We start from the raw sequence: 15,242 nt of genomic DNA on the forward strand, positions 1-15,242 counted from the left end.
GGTGAGTTCCCTGACACACCGGGGACACATATTCATGTATAAAAGACGTACAAAAGTGCATTTTGCATGATAGGTCCCCTTTAAAGTAAATTCCGATTGAACATAGTAAATAAATGTAAATTATAGTTTCCGTCCAAAAAAAAACCCATTACTTAAAGTGAAAACCACCCTTGAATGATGGGATAGTAGACAAAAAGCTTAAGGAATCCAAACTATAACATATAATAAGTACCCTGTATCAAGACAAAACAAGTGAAATTTGACCTTTTTAGAGAGGTTTTAGAAAAAACCCCACCTCTGGGGTCATTTGGGTGTATTTTCCATATCTCTGGAACCCATTGGTGATTGACATCTCTTTTGAACCGTTAGAGCCAATAGAATCGAGGGGAAGTTCCTAAATCCATCTAAACATTACCATTGGTGAATGAGAGTGATGCGCAGCCAGCATGCCCAAAACCGGAAGCTACTTGGAGAGGTCCCAGTTCACCTCCTGGGCCCTGCCGTGGTGCCCTTGAGCAAGGCACCGGACAACCCCCTTCCCCCCCGACTCCCATTGCTCCCCGGGCGCTGTACAATAGCTGCCCACTGCTCCTAGTACTAGACTCCTAGTACTAGGATGAGTTAAATGCAGAGGCCAAATGTCACTGTGTGCTCTGCATGTGTGACCATTAAAGAGGGGTTTCATCCCTCCGATTCTATCTCTAATAGATCTCTCTGAATAGGTTGTGCTCAGTACCTGCGGGGGACGTCCTCTTCTGCGTATTTAACGGCCACAGAGTACGGGCCCTCCACAGACGGGGTGTAGGACACCAGGTGGGTCCCGTCCCCGTTGTCCCTCACCTCCACAGGCTCTGCCAGGCCCTTAGGAGCCGAGACGGCCACGGAAAGTGGCGCCACGCCGGCCTTCCTGCAGTCCACAGTGAAGGATTGTGGGATATTGGCCCTGACCGCTGACCCCACACCGGGACCAGACACCTTGACCTTACTGGAGTCCACCACATCCTTCACCGGGACCTTGAAGGGACTTCCTGCAGGAGGAAATGTTGAAGTCACAAAAAACAATAAATATATATTTTTATATATAGAGAACAAATATTATTTTTGGAGAAACAAACAAACAAAAAAACAACTCCAGATTTAGGTTGTTTCACACATTATCTTTTAATTATTTTCATTCATTTATATTTTTTAAACAATAATCTGCATACATAAATGGAAACTATTTTTTAAATCAAGGTTTTTACATTTTTATTGCATAAATACACTTTTTGAGGAGGCCAATTTAGATTTTTGAAAACTATGGTGGGGATTTTTAAGTTTCTGATGGTTCTAGGCCAAATTATTAATTATATAATCAATAAAATAGCCGGCAGATGAATCCTTAATAATAATAATTGGGCTTTTAAACTTGCCGTGCAGCATTGACCTTAGATTCTCAAACCCCTAACTACTGGCTAATTATGAGCTCTATAAAGTTTTTTTCCTGCTGTTAAATTCTTTGCGAGTTGGATCTGGGTGACGTGGTTTCTGGGTAATGTGGTTTCTGCATCCTGATGCTTCCTGTGCCCCAGCTGCCTGCACACAGCAGAACCACAAACCCACAGCTGTCTGTGAAAGGTGTCGAACGAGAAACCCCACTGAGCTTTTCCTGGACGAAGTCGATTAAAGAGAGCTGCGGCTTTTTAACTTCAACCACATCTTTAAAACATTTATTTCAAAGACCTGGCACTTCGTTTATCAGCCAATAACATCAACAACATCCTTTAAACATTCACTGAAAAACACTAAGTTCATAACATTTATTACGTTACACGGGAAACGACATAAAGGGCATTTAGGAAATAAACAGATCTAGTTAGATAGACTGTATCGGTTTATTACCTAAATTAAAACTTAAAGTACATTTTGTTAATTTTCTATAATTCCCCAACATAGATCCTTATATATGAACACAGTATGAGTGTGTGGGGGAGAAACACAGGGATTTTAGCCTTTGCAGACCATTCACAAAAGCCTTTATAACACACTGCAGGAAAGGGAAACCCCCAAAAAGCGGAATAGGGCCTCTTTGAATCCGTTATCTCACCGGGGATGTGCTCTCCTCCATAGGTGATGTTGACGTCGTAGAGGCCGGGGGTGTAGGGAACGTACTCCACGCTGCAGCTGCCATCTTTGTTGTCTTTGCAGGACATCTTGGATTCTGATGGACCCTCCACAGTGATGCCCAGACCACCGACACCTGCCCCTCTGGAGAGGATCAACACACACAAAGTCAGCATTAGTTTGAGCTCAAGTTAAAGAATGTTCACCTTTCACGAACTTCACGTTTTACTCTCTACTCGTCCGCTCCCGACAGTACCTGGTGATAATGTTGAAGTTGTTGGTCTTGTCAGTCAGGGCTTGTTGGAGCCCGGGGCCGGTAGCCACCACCCTGCGGGGGTCACATCCCTCCCCCACCGTCACCCTGAACGGGCTCTTAGGAACCGGAGTGTCGTCGTAGAAGACCTGCACGCTGTGGACGCCTGAAACACACACCAGGACATAGAGGAGCTGATGATCACAGCACAATGGGTTGTTATAGGTTACAGTTAGATCATTTGGTAATGATTACAGATTTATGATTAGCAGAGATGGGACCACCTCATTGTTTTGCAAGGCGCAAATAAGTCTTAAGACTTTGCACAAAGGTCCGAAGTCCTAAACTGTCAAGTCATAAAGCGCTGTAAACCAAATGCAAAGCCATTTTCCACCCGCACAGTATGTATACTGCAACTAGTTTTAAAACAGTGAATCTTGTTAGATTTATTTGTTTTCGTTTGTATTCTGACTGGAGTTCAGGTCCGGTGACTTGAGTCCACCTGATGAGTGTTTTCAGTCTCGGTTTGTGTTACCGTTCTCAAACGGCGTGTACTCCACGCTGTATGTGCCATCCTCCCGGTCGGTGATCTGACACTCCGTCAGCGCTCCGGACGGGTTCTTCACCTCCGCCTTCACGTGGTCCCCCCCCCCGCCGGCTCAGAGGACGGGCGTCCACCGTGAACTCTGTGGTGGCTTCTCTGAAAATGGCTGGAGGAGAAAAGCATGATTAATGGGACAGTCCACAGATTTTTCAAACAAAATGTAGTTTACTAAACAGAGATACACATTGACCAACAGATTACCCATACTGCACCTTGTTTTTCCACTCCGGGTCCGAACACTTTGATCTTGGAGGGTGTCGACGGCAGGATCCGCCGTCACCTTGGCGGGGAACCCAGGCACGGCCTTGCCCCCGTACTTCAGCAGCAGCGTGTACATGCCGGCGCTCAGCGGGACGTAGGTCACCGTGTACGTCCCGTCTTTGTTGTCCAACACCTCCGTCTTAGCTTTAACACCTGCAGCAACACAGTGCAGTTCTTTTATATTAATATCAGAGCACTGAAGACTGTCTGAATGTCACAAAAACTCAGAGTTACTTAATAAAACTTCAACCACCAACAAAAGAATATATGTAAAAGACGACTATGTTGTATAATTAACACAAATAGTTTTGTAGAATTTGGGGCTTTTTATCAACTAGTTAAAGGACTATGCTTGCAGTTTTCCACTGCCAGAGTCAGACAGCCATTTGTTTTCATTTAGCACAATATGAGTCAGAGAACTTCAGGAGAACATTAAGACTTTTCCAAATTAGGATACCATTTTGACATTCCTGATCCCAGCAAGATCTGGCTAACTGGCTGCTTGAATTCATTAATGTGTTCATTTTGACACCAGAAAAAAATACAATAACAAATACATTAATTTGGCAATTTTTTCCAGACATTTTGTTTTATCACACTGACTATTTAATGCGGGAATACAAACATAATTAACCTTTACACCAAATGGTTGCCTGGAAGCAGTGAACTATATCTAACATGTATAAAGAAGTGCACCATTAAGGACGTTCACAGCTATCAGTGTGTATACTGGTTACTGGTGAGGGAGAACAGTGTTGGTGTTACCGGTGCGGGGGGCAGACCCCGTGGGGCTGGTGGGGGGAGTGTCCAGCGCCGCCTCCAGGCTGAGCTGTCCCGCTCCGGCCCGGGAACAGTCCACATTCACCACACTGGTCTCTCCAACCTGCACACACCACAAGCTTTATCTATAATCTAAAAGTGAAAGCTTGTCATTTAAAGAGGCCAAGTGTCGAAATTCATCTGCGCAAATCTTAACTGAGAAGTGAGAAGGAGTAATATTCCCTTGTTTTATTTTTTTAAACCTTTCTTCGTATAATCTCCTCACAATCAACACAGGAACACTGGAACCTCTTGGACAATTTGCTATGATCTGGGTTGGGGGCTTGGAACAAACAGACAAAGTTTGAAAAAAAGATGCCCCTCATCCCCCTCAGTTTCACTCAATACTTGTATGCGTATGGGATCATGATTATGTTTTAATAAAAAAGCAGCAGTTTGGTTTGGTGGGAGACTCTAAATACTATGATAACTATGATCTAGTGAGAGTGAGGGTCTAAAATGAAAAGGTACTAGCAAACGGTTGGGAAAAAAACAAATCATATAACAACATCATTTCTAAAATGATCCAAAATTGATCCAATATCATATTTAAACCGCTGAATGTTTAATCAGGTTTCTAAAAAAAGCATAATTCTCCTTCTATTTCCTCTCCGGCTGCTCACCTTGGCTCTTTTCAGGCCCGACCCCGACGCCACCACCTTGGAGGGGTCAAAGGGCATCTGGACGTTGGCTTTAAACGGCGACCCGGGGATGTGGACCTCCTCAAACAGGATGTTCACCAGGTAGTCCCCGGGCTCCGTGGGCAGGTAGGAGACGGAGCAGGTCCCGTCCCCGTTGTCCGAACACTCTATCTTAGCCTCTGTCGGGCCCTCCACTGTCAGACCCAGACCCCCGGTGCCCGCGCCCTTTGTGTCAATGGAGAACTCTGCAGGGTTTCCCACCAGACCCCCCTTCAGACCGGGGCCGGACGCCTTCACCTGGGGGGGGGGGAAATAACATACTTTAGTTGGATAGATTTACACTGCAGATATTAATGTACATGCATTATTATATATAATAAACACTCTTTACTCTTCTGTAATAAAGGACATTGGCTGAATAGACTGTTACAAAATTGATTATTTCATTTTTGTGATTTCTTTTCCCATTTTCATGCTGGTATTCATAAAAAAAAATGTGCCCATAATCATGGAGGATAATATTTCTATTGTAGAAAATATAAATGATATATATATAAATATAAAAATAAACAAATTAAAAGTTTTAAACATTTTTTTTTAAAGAATTGTTAGGATCTAAGGTGGTCCTTTAGGAGGAAAAGAAACATGGTTGTAGAGAGAAAGATGCTGACCTTGCTGGGGTCTGGGGGCAGCTGGGCCTCCACAGGGAAGGGGCTCCCAGGGATGGGGTGTCCGTCGTAGGACACGTTGACAGCGTGCACCCCCTCTTCTGTGGGGGTGTAGCGTACCACACTGACGTCTGCTTTACCGGGCTGAGGCTCCATTTTGCACTTCACCGTCCGCTGGCTGGGACTCAGCTGGTAACACAAGCAAGAACAATTCATTAAGTAACATTTTTAACACTTTTTTATACTTTCCTTTATGTAAACTAACCCTGGGATAATACCCAAGCTGATATTGATTTGAAGACTCACCACTGTCACCTCCAGACGACCTTGACCTCCTGCACCCTTTGTGTCTACCATAAACTGCTGCTCCTGATCCACCTCCGCTCCTGAAACACATTTATTATTTATTCATCATGTTAGTAACAATATCAATCTAATACATTTTCTGGTGGTGCATTACACAACAGCAACACTTTATTAAAACATTTCATTAACCTGTCCTACTTTCAAAAACACATGCATTTGGACTTATACCTTACTGTTGAGCTTTTTGTTTACAAAGTAATGAACAGGGTTCATACACTTTTTCACCAATGATTTTCAATGACTTTTCCATGACTTCTCCATGACCTTTACCTTTACCTTCTATGAGCAAAAAAATGATTCCCTCTCAGCGGTACCACTGAAAATGTTTTATTTGAACATGGAACAGGAAAATAAGGTCTGCATATGAAACATGTTGTGCCTATCTAAAACAAATCAAGTAGGCTTACTAGCTTCTACAGGCTAAAGCAACTCAAATCTCTCACCAGCAAAATACCTCGTCAGTTAAATGCCATTTTATGTTTAATTACTATACGATACAGTATTTATTATCATGATAATATTACTATTTCGGCGATTAGATAAAATATAAATTATATTTGATGCAACTTTAGTTACATTTCCATGACTTTTCCAAAACTTTGGGAAAAATATTGTTTTCCATAACTTTTCCAGGGCCTGGAATTAGCGTTTTGAATTTCCATGACTTTTCCAGGTTTTTAATGACCGTAAGAACCCTGAATGAACCACGACCCTGATTTACTTAATTTCATCAAGACTTTTCTCCATTTTTTGATAATTATTTTTTAACTTGGACAGAAAGCCATCAGGAAGGAGAGAGAGATGTCTTACTTCCTTCCAGGTTGTCCACGGTGACTTTGCTGAGATCCAGCGGTGCAGCGACGCCCACTGTGAAGGGGCTCTTTGAGATGGGGTCTCCTCCGTACGTCACCACGATCTTCTGCTCCCCCTGCAGACACATGACACATGCAGATACAACACTGAAGATAAGCGATATCATCCTTTATCAGTCCCACAGATGGGACATGTGAAGTTAAAGCAGCAAAGGGAATTCAAGAAAATCGATAATAAAGCAAAAATACAAATATATCGACAGTAAATAGGAAAATATAAAAGGTAGGCAGACTAAACCATTGAATTGACTTGATTGGACATAGAAAAGATTGATTTGCACAGTAGTGATCAAACTTACTATCATCTTATTTGACTGATAAAAGACACAAATCCCACATGTGCATTTATTGTACCTTTTCTACCGATTGCCGGTCAGGTGTGTATTTTACGCAGCTATTGATCAGGAGCCTGTTTAATGCATCGGTTACATATATCCTCATGTGCTGCTATTTCTCTGGCGTACCTGTTGTACAGGTGTGTATTTGACAGTCTGGGAGTAGTCGTAGTTGTCGATGATGTCGAAGTCGTTCACGGGAGAGGAGAAGGAAACATCCAGCGGGGCTTTACCGGCTCCTTTAGTCAGCACTGTGAAGTGAGTCGGCTTACCGCCCTCCACACCTGCACAGGGAGAGAGAGAACAGACACAAGGTCAAACTAATTAAATAAACTATGTTAAGTGCACACAGGGGTGGTTTTTAGAAGCAAGTGGTCCCTTACCAGCAATGGACACTTGGTGGATACTAGTCACTGATTGAACAACAAAACCTTGGGATGTCAACTCCAATATTTGAAAATCTTCACTCATAGTGGTTGATATAGGAATATCGCTTATATTGTGAAAATGTTTCTTGGAAATGTGTTTCTGGAAACATTTATGGCCAAAAGTAAGCCGTGCATGTGGGATTTTTATTTTAGTTTGTGAAGAGGTAAAAACCAAACAACAAAGTATGGTTTACATTTTGAACTACCTTGTCATTTGCAAAGTGCATCCATTGCTAAATGTGTCTTTCATTAAGTTTGATAACAGTTCATTTAAAATATTTTCTTTGCATCTGGAAATGCCCGAAAAACTTTGAGGAGTTTTTTGATCATCATCGAAATCAGATTTGTTTGTTTTTTAAAAGAACCAATATAGAACTGTTAATAAAACAAAAAAGTTCAAAATGTGTGTGTGTGTGTGTGTGTGTGTGCGTGTGCGTGTGCGTGTGCGTGTGCGTGTGCGTCTCACCAGTGCGAGCCAGACCAGGACCATCTGCTTTGACCTTCGATGCATCGTGAGAGGGTTCGACCTTCACGGTGAAAGGGCTCTGTGGAACTTCCTGTAGGGAAAAAAAAAGTCACATTGATTTTCATAAGAACAAACCATCAACATCTTTGTGTTTCTGATTGTTTGTGCGTGTACCTTATCAGTGAACAGGACTTTCACAGTGAGTCTTCCTGCAGCAGGAGGCATGTATTTGACAGTGAACGTGTCGTTGTCGTTGGGGATGATGTCAAAGTCCACATCGGCCTCTTTGTCACTGACCATGTTGGCTTCACACTTAATACCTACGCTGACATCACCTACAGGAACACAAAAACACACATTATTTAATTTACACTGCACAGATAAGCAGACAGATTAATATATATAAATTAATATATTTATTTGGAAATAGAAGCAATGGCTTCATTATATTTTCATTGTTAAAAGATAATGAATCTTTCTTTACAATAGTATTATATTGTAAATATTATAATATAATTTCAATAAATATATCTTACTTTTATTGTTATAGTATTATGATACTTCACTTTATAATTATTATTTTAATGTGCTTAATCTATTTGATGTTATTAAATGTTTTACTTAAGTTCACATATAATACTGCATTTATATATTTTTCTTTGTGTAATAAATATTATATAATGTATACTCTATTGTTTTTTATTCTTATGTTGCACGTTACTTTTCTATTTTAGTTACAAGAATTTCCTCTGTGACACTGTCTGCCACAGGGAGGTGCTAAAGGGATCCAGTATACTGCTGCTCCTTCATTGCATTAACTCATGTCAGAAACATCTTGCCTGGGGACGTTACATGTCATCGACTCTCTAATGTAAACAATGAACAAACCTCGCAGCACAATCAAAGAGTTTACATCAGCGGCACTGAGCCGTCAATCACAGCCGAGGAATTCAGAGTATGGGAGATTCCTCAAACACTGGCAACCTGAAAACGGCTTTCTCTTATAGGACTTTCCCCCAGGGGAATGGACACACAGAGGGTGTGTGTTAACACTGTACATCTTAAGCAATCAAAACCGGAAAGATCAACTTCAGGTGACGCAATATTTCAACATTCAGACCATAAAAGGAAAATCCTTTCAGTATCAAATACTCACTACCTGCAGGAGCCTATTGGTGCTTTGCTGAGTAACAATTCAGTGATTGCTCATCAATTTATTAAAAAAATTCAGTAACTCAAAGTCCTGCTTTCAAATACTTACTTAAAAAGTACAGTGGTATTAGAAACATAATGAACTTTAAGTCCCAAAAGTATACTGTAACAGAGATCCACTTATATATTAAAGACCCGCACTCTTGCTTTAGCTTCTAACAAACCTAAAGTTCTCCTGTGTTTTTGTTTGTTCCATAATATCCTCACCTCAACAACTAAATGTGTTGAATATGCTACATTATGTGGAGCTACATGAGGTGAATGAGCAAGATACATGTAGTGTATGTGCTGCAGCTCTGTAAGAGAGTGTAAGGAATTGGGGGTTGCAACCAATGGTGGACAAAAGTACTGATACTGTACTTAAGTAGGGGTTAAAGTTAGGTACTCAAGTATTAAAGTAAAAGTACTCATTAATTGATATAATTGGTCAATATGGAGAACATTTTAGATAGTACTGAGCTAATTAGTAGTACATATATATCGTGTTAACCATGTAAAAAGTAACTTCATGTGTCAAATAACTGCAGTAGAGTAAAAGTATAAAAAGTTCTCTGAAATGTCGTGGAGCAGAAGTACGAAGTAGCAGAAAAGAGAAACACAGAAGTAAAGTACAAGTACCCCAAAATTATACTTAAGTACAGCACTTGGTTACATGCCACAACTGGTTGCAACAAACTATTATTATTATTATTATTATTATTATTAATAAATGTCAGGAAAAAGTGAGGAATGTCCATCCCAGTTTCTCAAGTCCAAGTTAGGATCTGTGTATGTCTTTGGTCAGGCCAAAACACAAAGATATTATGTTGATATGGTGATATGAAATAGGGAAAAAAGCAGGGAATCTCCATATTTAAGAAGCTTATAGGAATGTACTGAAAACAGGGATTAACAGTGGATAAATGGATTATTCTGCTGCAGCAATTGGTGAAGATTCAAAGGCTGCTTTGACAGGCAGAGACCAGTCTTCCTCCGTCTTAAACAGTCTGGAAGCAATTTTAAACAAACTTTAGATGCTTTTTCCCCTTTCTTTTTAAATTGTACGTGTAGTGAATTTATGACACTAAATAGATCCTGGACAGCAGAGCTCATTGTAATGCAAGTCATTTGCATGTATTCCTGCATGTACAACTACAAACGGTTTTGTTAGGTTGCTCTTTAATATATTTCTGTACTTGGTTAGTGCAGGTAGATGGTGAAGTGTGAGCATGTGTGAGTGTGATCTGCTCAGGAAGGTCAAAGTAAAGAATTTCCCTTCAGGATGTTTCTGCTTTGAGATCACCTCTAGTACATACCAGGGGGAAACGTGTGTGTGTGTGTGTGTGTGTGTGTGTGTGTGTGTGTGTGTGTGTGTGTGAACCATTCACAGACCACATTTTAAAGGTCAATGTTTGTGTTGTTCTGACACAGATGGAAACTGATATAACACCAAATAAAACTGTATGTGGGGATATCCTGTCCTAATTGACACTATGTGTGTGTTTGTGTGTGCCTTTGTCTCATCTCACCGTCTCCAGCTCCTGAACAGTCCACAGTGAAGTGTGTTGGCTCGTTGGCCTTCAGACCAGTTCTCTCCACTCCAGGACCAAACACCTTCACCATCTTGGGGTGGCTGCCTTTACCCACGTTCACCTACAAGCACCAAAACAGGAGACTATTAACACGATTATTTGACATTATTCCATCATTAAGATAATGCAATGTTAATAACAGCACAGCAGTTACAAATGTTTTCCTATATTAATCATTCATCGGAAACAACCACATAAATATGGAGTGCCACAGGGTTCCATCATTGATCCCCTACTTTTCTACTTTTTTACTTTTTACTATATATTTCACATTTTCAAACAGGTTATATTTTGTACGCTGCTTGATTTAACTCAACCATATTAATATTTATATATTCATATCAGCAGCCATATAAAGCATTTTTCTTTTTTAAATCAATGTATTCCATATTTGGACAGGAGTTCCGAGACAAGAATTAAAGTAAAGCCCCTGAGATCAAGTGACATTAATATAATTTGTGCATCAGAACTTTAGACATATATTTAAAATGGATAAGAGGCTTGTCCTGTTAAAAAAACTCAATACTGTTCATGTAAAGCATTTTCTCTTTGTTTTCTCATCAGCTGATTTCCCGGCTGCAGCTCTAGAGGCACCAATGAAGAACTGATTGATTGATATAGAGAGACAAAAAGAACTCATATATGAATAAGTAAAAGCAGATCACATCTATAACTTACATTGTCTAAAATGTACCTCTAAAACACTGTTTACAAGAGTGGTCAGTTCATAATGAACCCAAAATAATAACAGTACCATTATTGTCATTTAGTAATTAAATGAATAAGCTCTAGTTTTGTCTTTTATAGCTGCTCAAAGCATGTTCTACAGCAAGTTGGTTGAAAAACATGCGACAAGAACTGTTGGAAAACCAGCACTTTCAAGTACAGACACATGCTGCAGGGTGGAGTCAGTAAACTAGTTTTAAATAAAAACACAGCAAACACTGAGCCGAGAGGGTTATATTTTACATAATTATCACTTCACATAACTACAGCTAAAAGTGAATTGTATGTAGGAGTATCTAGTCCTACATAACTTACCAAGATGGAAAAATACAAAAAAACATCACTGTCATGCATATCAGCAAAATATATAGCAAATGATCCAAACAACACAGTAAAACATTGAAATGAAATGTCAGAATTTATTTATTTTGAAACCACACTAACTTCGACTTGTGATTCAACTTGATAGAAATGATTTTGGTTTTAGTACAGCTGATGGTTAGTGTCAGTCAACATGTTAGTTACAGATTCACCGTGAGACAAAAAATCTAATAAAAAATGCATGCACTTCATGTAGGCATGCAAGAAAACATATTTGACTAAATTAAACTTTGGTAAAACAAGTTCAGGGAATAAAATCGTTCACAAATATTTTTGTTTAAAAGTATTACATAGATCAAAAGTCAACCCTTAATTAAAATATAAGAACGGTAAGCCAGTCAGGCATTTCAGATCATTTCTCTGACTTGCAAAGATGAGAAGCAGTACGTTTGTTTATCAGCCGTCTTCCAGGTTCTTTTAAGTGAAAAAACAAAAAACCAAGGGCAGCCAAAGTTGTATCAGTCAACCTCTTAAATTAAATTCATAAATCTTGTGAGTAGAAGTAAATATTCTGTTTCCATGAGAATCAGGACAACCACTAAAACTGCAGCTACATGTAACACGTGTTGTCCACACCACCTTCACCATCTTCCCACTTTTAATGAAAAGGTGTGGCTGCTGTGTTCCCGGCGGTGCTGAGAGCTGGGTGTGACTGTTTACTTTTTATTCACGTACTGTGTCAACATAAAGCTGGAAAAAGGTGCAGCGGATGCCTGCAGGCTGCTGCAGCTCACAACAAGCCTGTCGATCCATCACAGTGACATCAGCTCTAAACTTTAAAATAATAACTTTCAGACAAGTACAAACTTCTCTGCTGAAATGCTATGTGGACCAGTGCAAATACCAGGATGAACTTGCATTTCTCTATGTAGTAGAATGTTATTGTTCTACAACGACTGCTAAGAAAAGCTTTGAACAGATATACTAAACTGCAGTGTCCGGATGTTAACCCTCATTATGTCACTTGCAAAGTCTCCAAAAGCTCCAAAGCTGCATCAACTATGTTCTTCTATAAACTTTTGGACTTTGTACCTCTGATATTTCAACACAAAGAGAGGAAAGTCCTGGCCAAGTCCTGAAGCCGGTTGGCATCATCATAAATTCCTTAGCAGCACAGAAACATATATTCAGACAGGAAGTTCCTCATGAGACTTATTTGTCCTGCGGTGGAAACAAACCCTAACAACTGGGAGAAGGGAAGACGGCTGATAAACAAGGTAAACGACCTCATAGCTAAAACTCTAAATCTGAAAAATGAAAAAGGTGGGTACATTGCAAAGAAGACTGGTAAGTGCATTTCAACTGTAAAATAAAAACTTTTCCACTTTGATTTGTTGTATATAATGAATATACTACGTTTTGGTTTTATGATTAGACTTTGATTAAATACAATGGAGCAACATATTTAAATTCTTGAATCATATCATCATAAATGCGGATATAACAGAGCATCCTAAATTAATGCTTGTTAGATTAATTGCCAATAAGTCTTTAATTATAACACATGATGTTAAAACTTGTGAAAAGGTTTTCATTCAACAGCATTAAGATTTATTTTCATTAAGAAATAAATCTATGCTGTTTTGGTGTATTGGTAAAAAAAAGTATAAAAAGAAAAGGTGCATGGGCAGGGGTTACAGTGCAGGGAAGACATGTGGGGGTTACATACAAAACATGCTTGTTGAGGTTGAAAAAGACAAACCAAAGGTTGTTATAACAGTGCACAGACAGAGCCTACAGTGTGGTTATCTATTATATAAAATGTGAAAATTATGTAAAAGACATACAGTTGGGTTTGTTGAACAAATAAATTGCAATTGCAATTTTGTATCTTAAACAGTAGTGTTAGTGATGGCAGTCATGCTTATTTAGAACAGAACATTTCTATGATGAAAGTCAGGTATGCAGTTCAGATATCAAACAAATTAACACAGACTAATAGTTAAATATCACTTTGGCACATAAACAACTGATTAACATATGCTGTACTGCTGGCTTAATAATACATAACTTGTGGTTCTATTGAATTATTGGCAACACAATCTAATACGTTTTTAAACGCCGTAGAATACTGCAGATACAGTATTACGTTTTATATTAGCTACCAAGCAGATGTTTGATATGCTAACAGGGTAGTATTTGGTATAGTTTTGTTCAAAATAATACTTAAAGATTTTGTAATAAACACTTTTTTTTGGAGAAACAGATGAAAAGAAATTGCTTTTAATCTGAGTGATGTCCATTATGGAACCAGTGTAGAGGGTTTTGGGGGATCCATCAGCAGGCATTTACTATATTATTCCTAACTATGTTCTCATGAGTATATAATCACCTTAAACTAAGAATTGTTGTGTTTTTATTTCATTAGAATGAGCACAAATACATAGAGGTGTATTGTTACCTGAAGGCCGCAGTAGTTCTGTGACCTGCTTCAAAAGGGGGCAGTGAGTGAAGTCCCATGGTGGAAATATTTCTTCATGTATTTTTTGAATCAATTTCTTGATTATGTTTGTTTTTACCTGAGGCAGTCCTCCTTTGTCTCTTCAAGTAGTACCGTATTCCTTTTATGATATATGTTGTTTTTCTCGTTGTATTCTGATTAGATTGTCTTGTTTTTATAGATTTTTTATTTGATCGATTTGCTCCAAGTGTGAAAACGGTAGCACACATTTTAGTTAAAAGGGGTAGGACATGAAAATCTAGAAGATACATGTTTCATCCATCCATCCCTCTTCTCCCGCTTATCCGTGGTCGGGTCGCGGAGGTAGCAGTTCCCTTTTTTTGCATTCTTCTAAGAACTGACTTCAGTGCAGCTGATCTAGTAGCTGAACCTCTGCTCAGTGTATGTAGTGATGATGACCAGAGGCTTCTTAGTTTTACTGCCCCCTTCTTTAATATTCACCTGCCCCGTCTTAAAACTCCCCTTTGACTCTGATTGGACAACGCTGAAACTTTCTGCCTTAACTAAAGCTTCTGATTGGATGACCTTAGCACTTCCTGTCTTAAACGGGTCCTGGGGTTTGGGCGGGACATCTCTTCCTGTTTTAACGAGGAGCTGTGATTGGCTGCTTACCCTGAAGGGGCTGTTGGGGACGCTGACTCCTCCCCAGGTGACGGCCAAGGTGTGTTTGAGAGGGGAGGTGGGAGTGTAGGAGCAGGAGTACAGCCCCTCTCCTTTACTCCTCACCTTCACCTCCACAGGAAGTCCCTCTGCGTCCTGACAGACAGAGAGACAGAGAGACAGAGAGACAGAGGTCAGGTTACATTACGGTTTACGATTCCCAAAATAAAACACTGAAATCCAAACTGCTTACAAGTGTTTTTAGGTTTAAAGAACGATACAAACAAACTTCCTTGCTGCCTCTACGTGTGTGTGTGTGTGTGTGTGTCAGATTGAATGTACTTTTTTTTATTATTTTACCTTCAATTGTGTCTTTGTTTGCTTTCAAAAGTTTCCATGAAAAATACTCCAACAACTATTGCTACCACGAGAATGATTAAATTATCTTATTTATAAAGCACATAAAAAACAGTCA

General features: G+C 39.6%; 1 protein-coding gene across 1 annotated transcript in view; it reads right to left on the reverse strand.

Moving 5' to 3' along the window:
- LOC117497863 (filamin-B) overlaps nucleotides 1-15,242 on the reverse strand; it is a 79,869-nt gene that overhangs the window by 20,762 nt on the left and 43,865 nt on the right. The window contains 17 exon segments of the mRNA XM_034149896.1: nucleotides 737-1,028; nucleotides 2,087-2,247; nucleotides 2,360-2,522; nucleotides 2,892-3,009; nucleotides 3,011-3,066; nucleotides 3,173-3,212; nucleotides 3,214-3,374; nucleotides 3,987-4,104; nucleotides 4,664-4,978; nucleotides 5,353-5,538; nucleotides 5,656-5,735; nucleotides 6,526-6,643; nucleotides 7,052-7,206; nucleotides 7,817-7,907; nucleotides 7,991-8,151; nucleotides 10,537-10,660; nucleotides 14,780-14,923. Coding sequence (XP_034005787.1) covers nucleotides 737-1,028; nucleotides 2,087-2,247; nucleotides 2,360-2,522; nucleotides 2,892-3,009; nucleotides 3,011-3,066; nucleotides 3,173-3,212; nucleotides 3,214-3,374; nucleotides 3,987-4,104; nucleotides 4,664-4,978; nucleotides 5,353-5,538; nucleotides 5,656-5,735; nucleotides 6,526-6,643; nucleotides 7,052-7,206; nucleotides 7,817-7,907; nucleotides 7,991-8,151; nucleotides 10,537-10,660; nucleotides 14,780-14,923 — 2,483 coding nt within the window.

The sequence above is a fragment of the Trematomus bernacchii genome, unplaced genomic scaffold (assembly GCF_902827165.1).
Source record: "Trematomus bernacchii unplaced genomic scaffold, fTreBer1.1, whole genome shotgun sequence".
Classification (NCBI taxonomy): domain Eukaryota; kingdom Metazoa; phylum Chordata; class Actinopteri; order Perciformes; family Nototheniidae; genus Trematomus; species Trematomus bernacchii.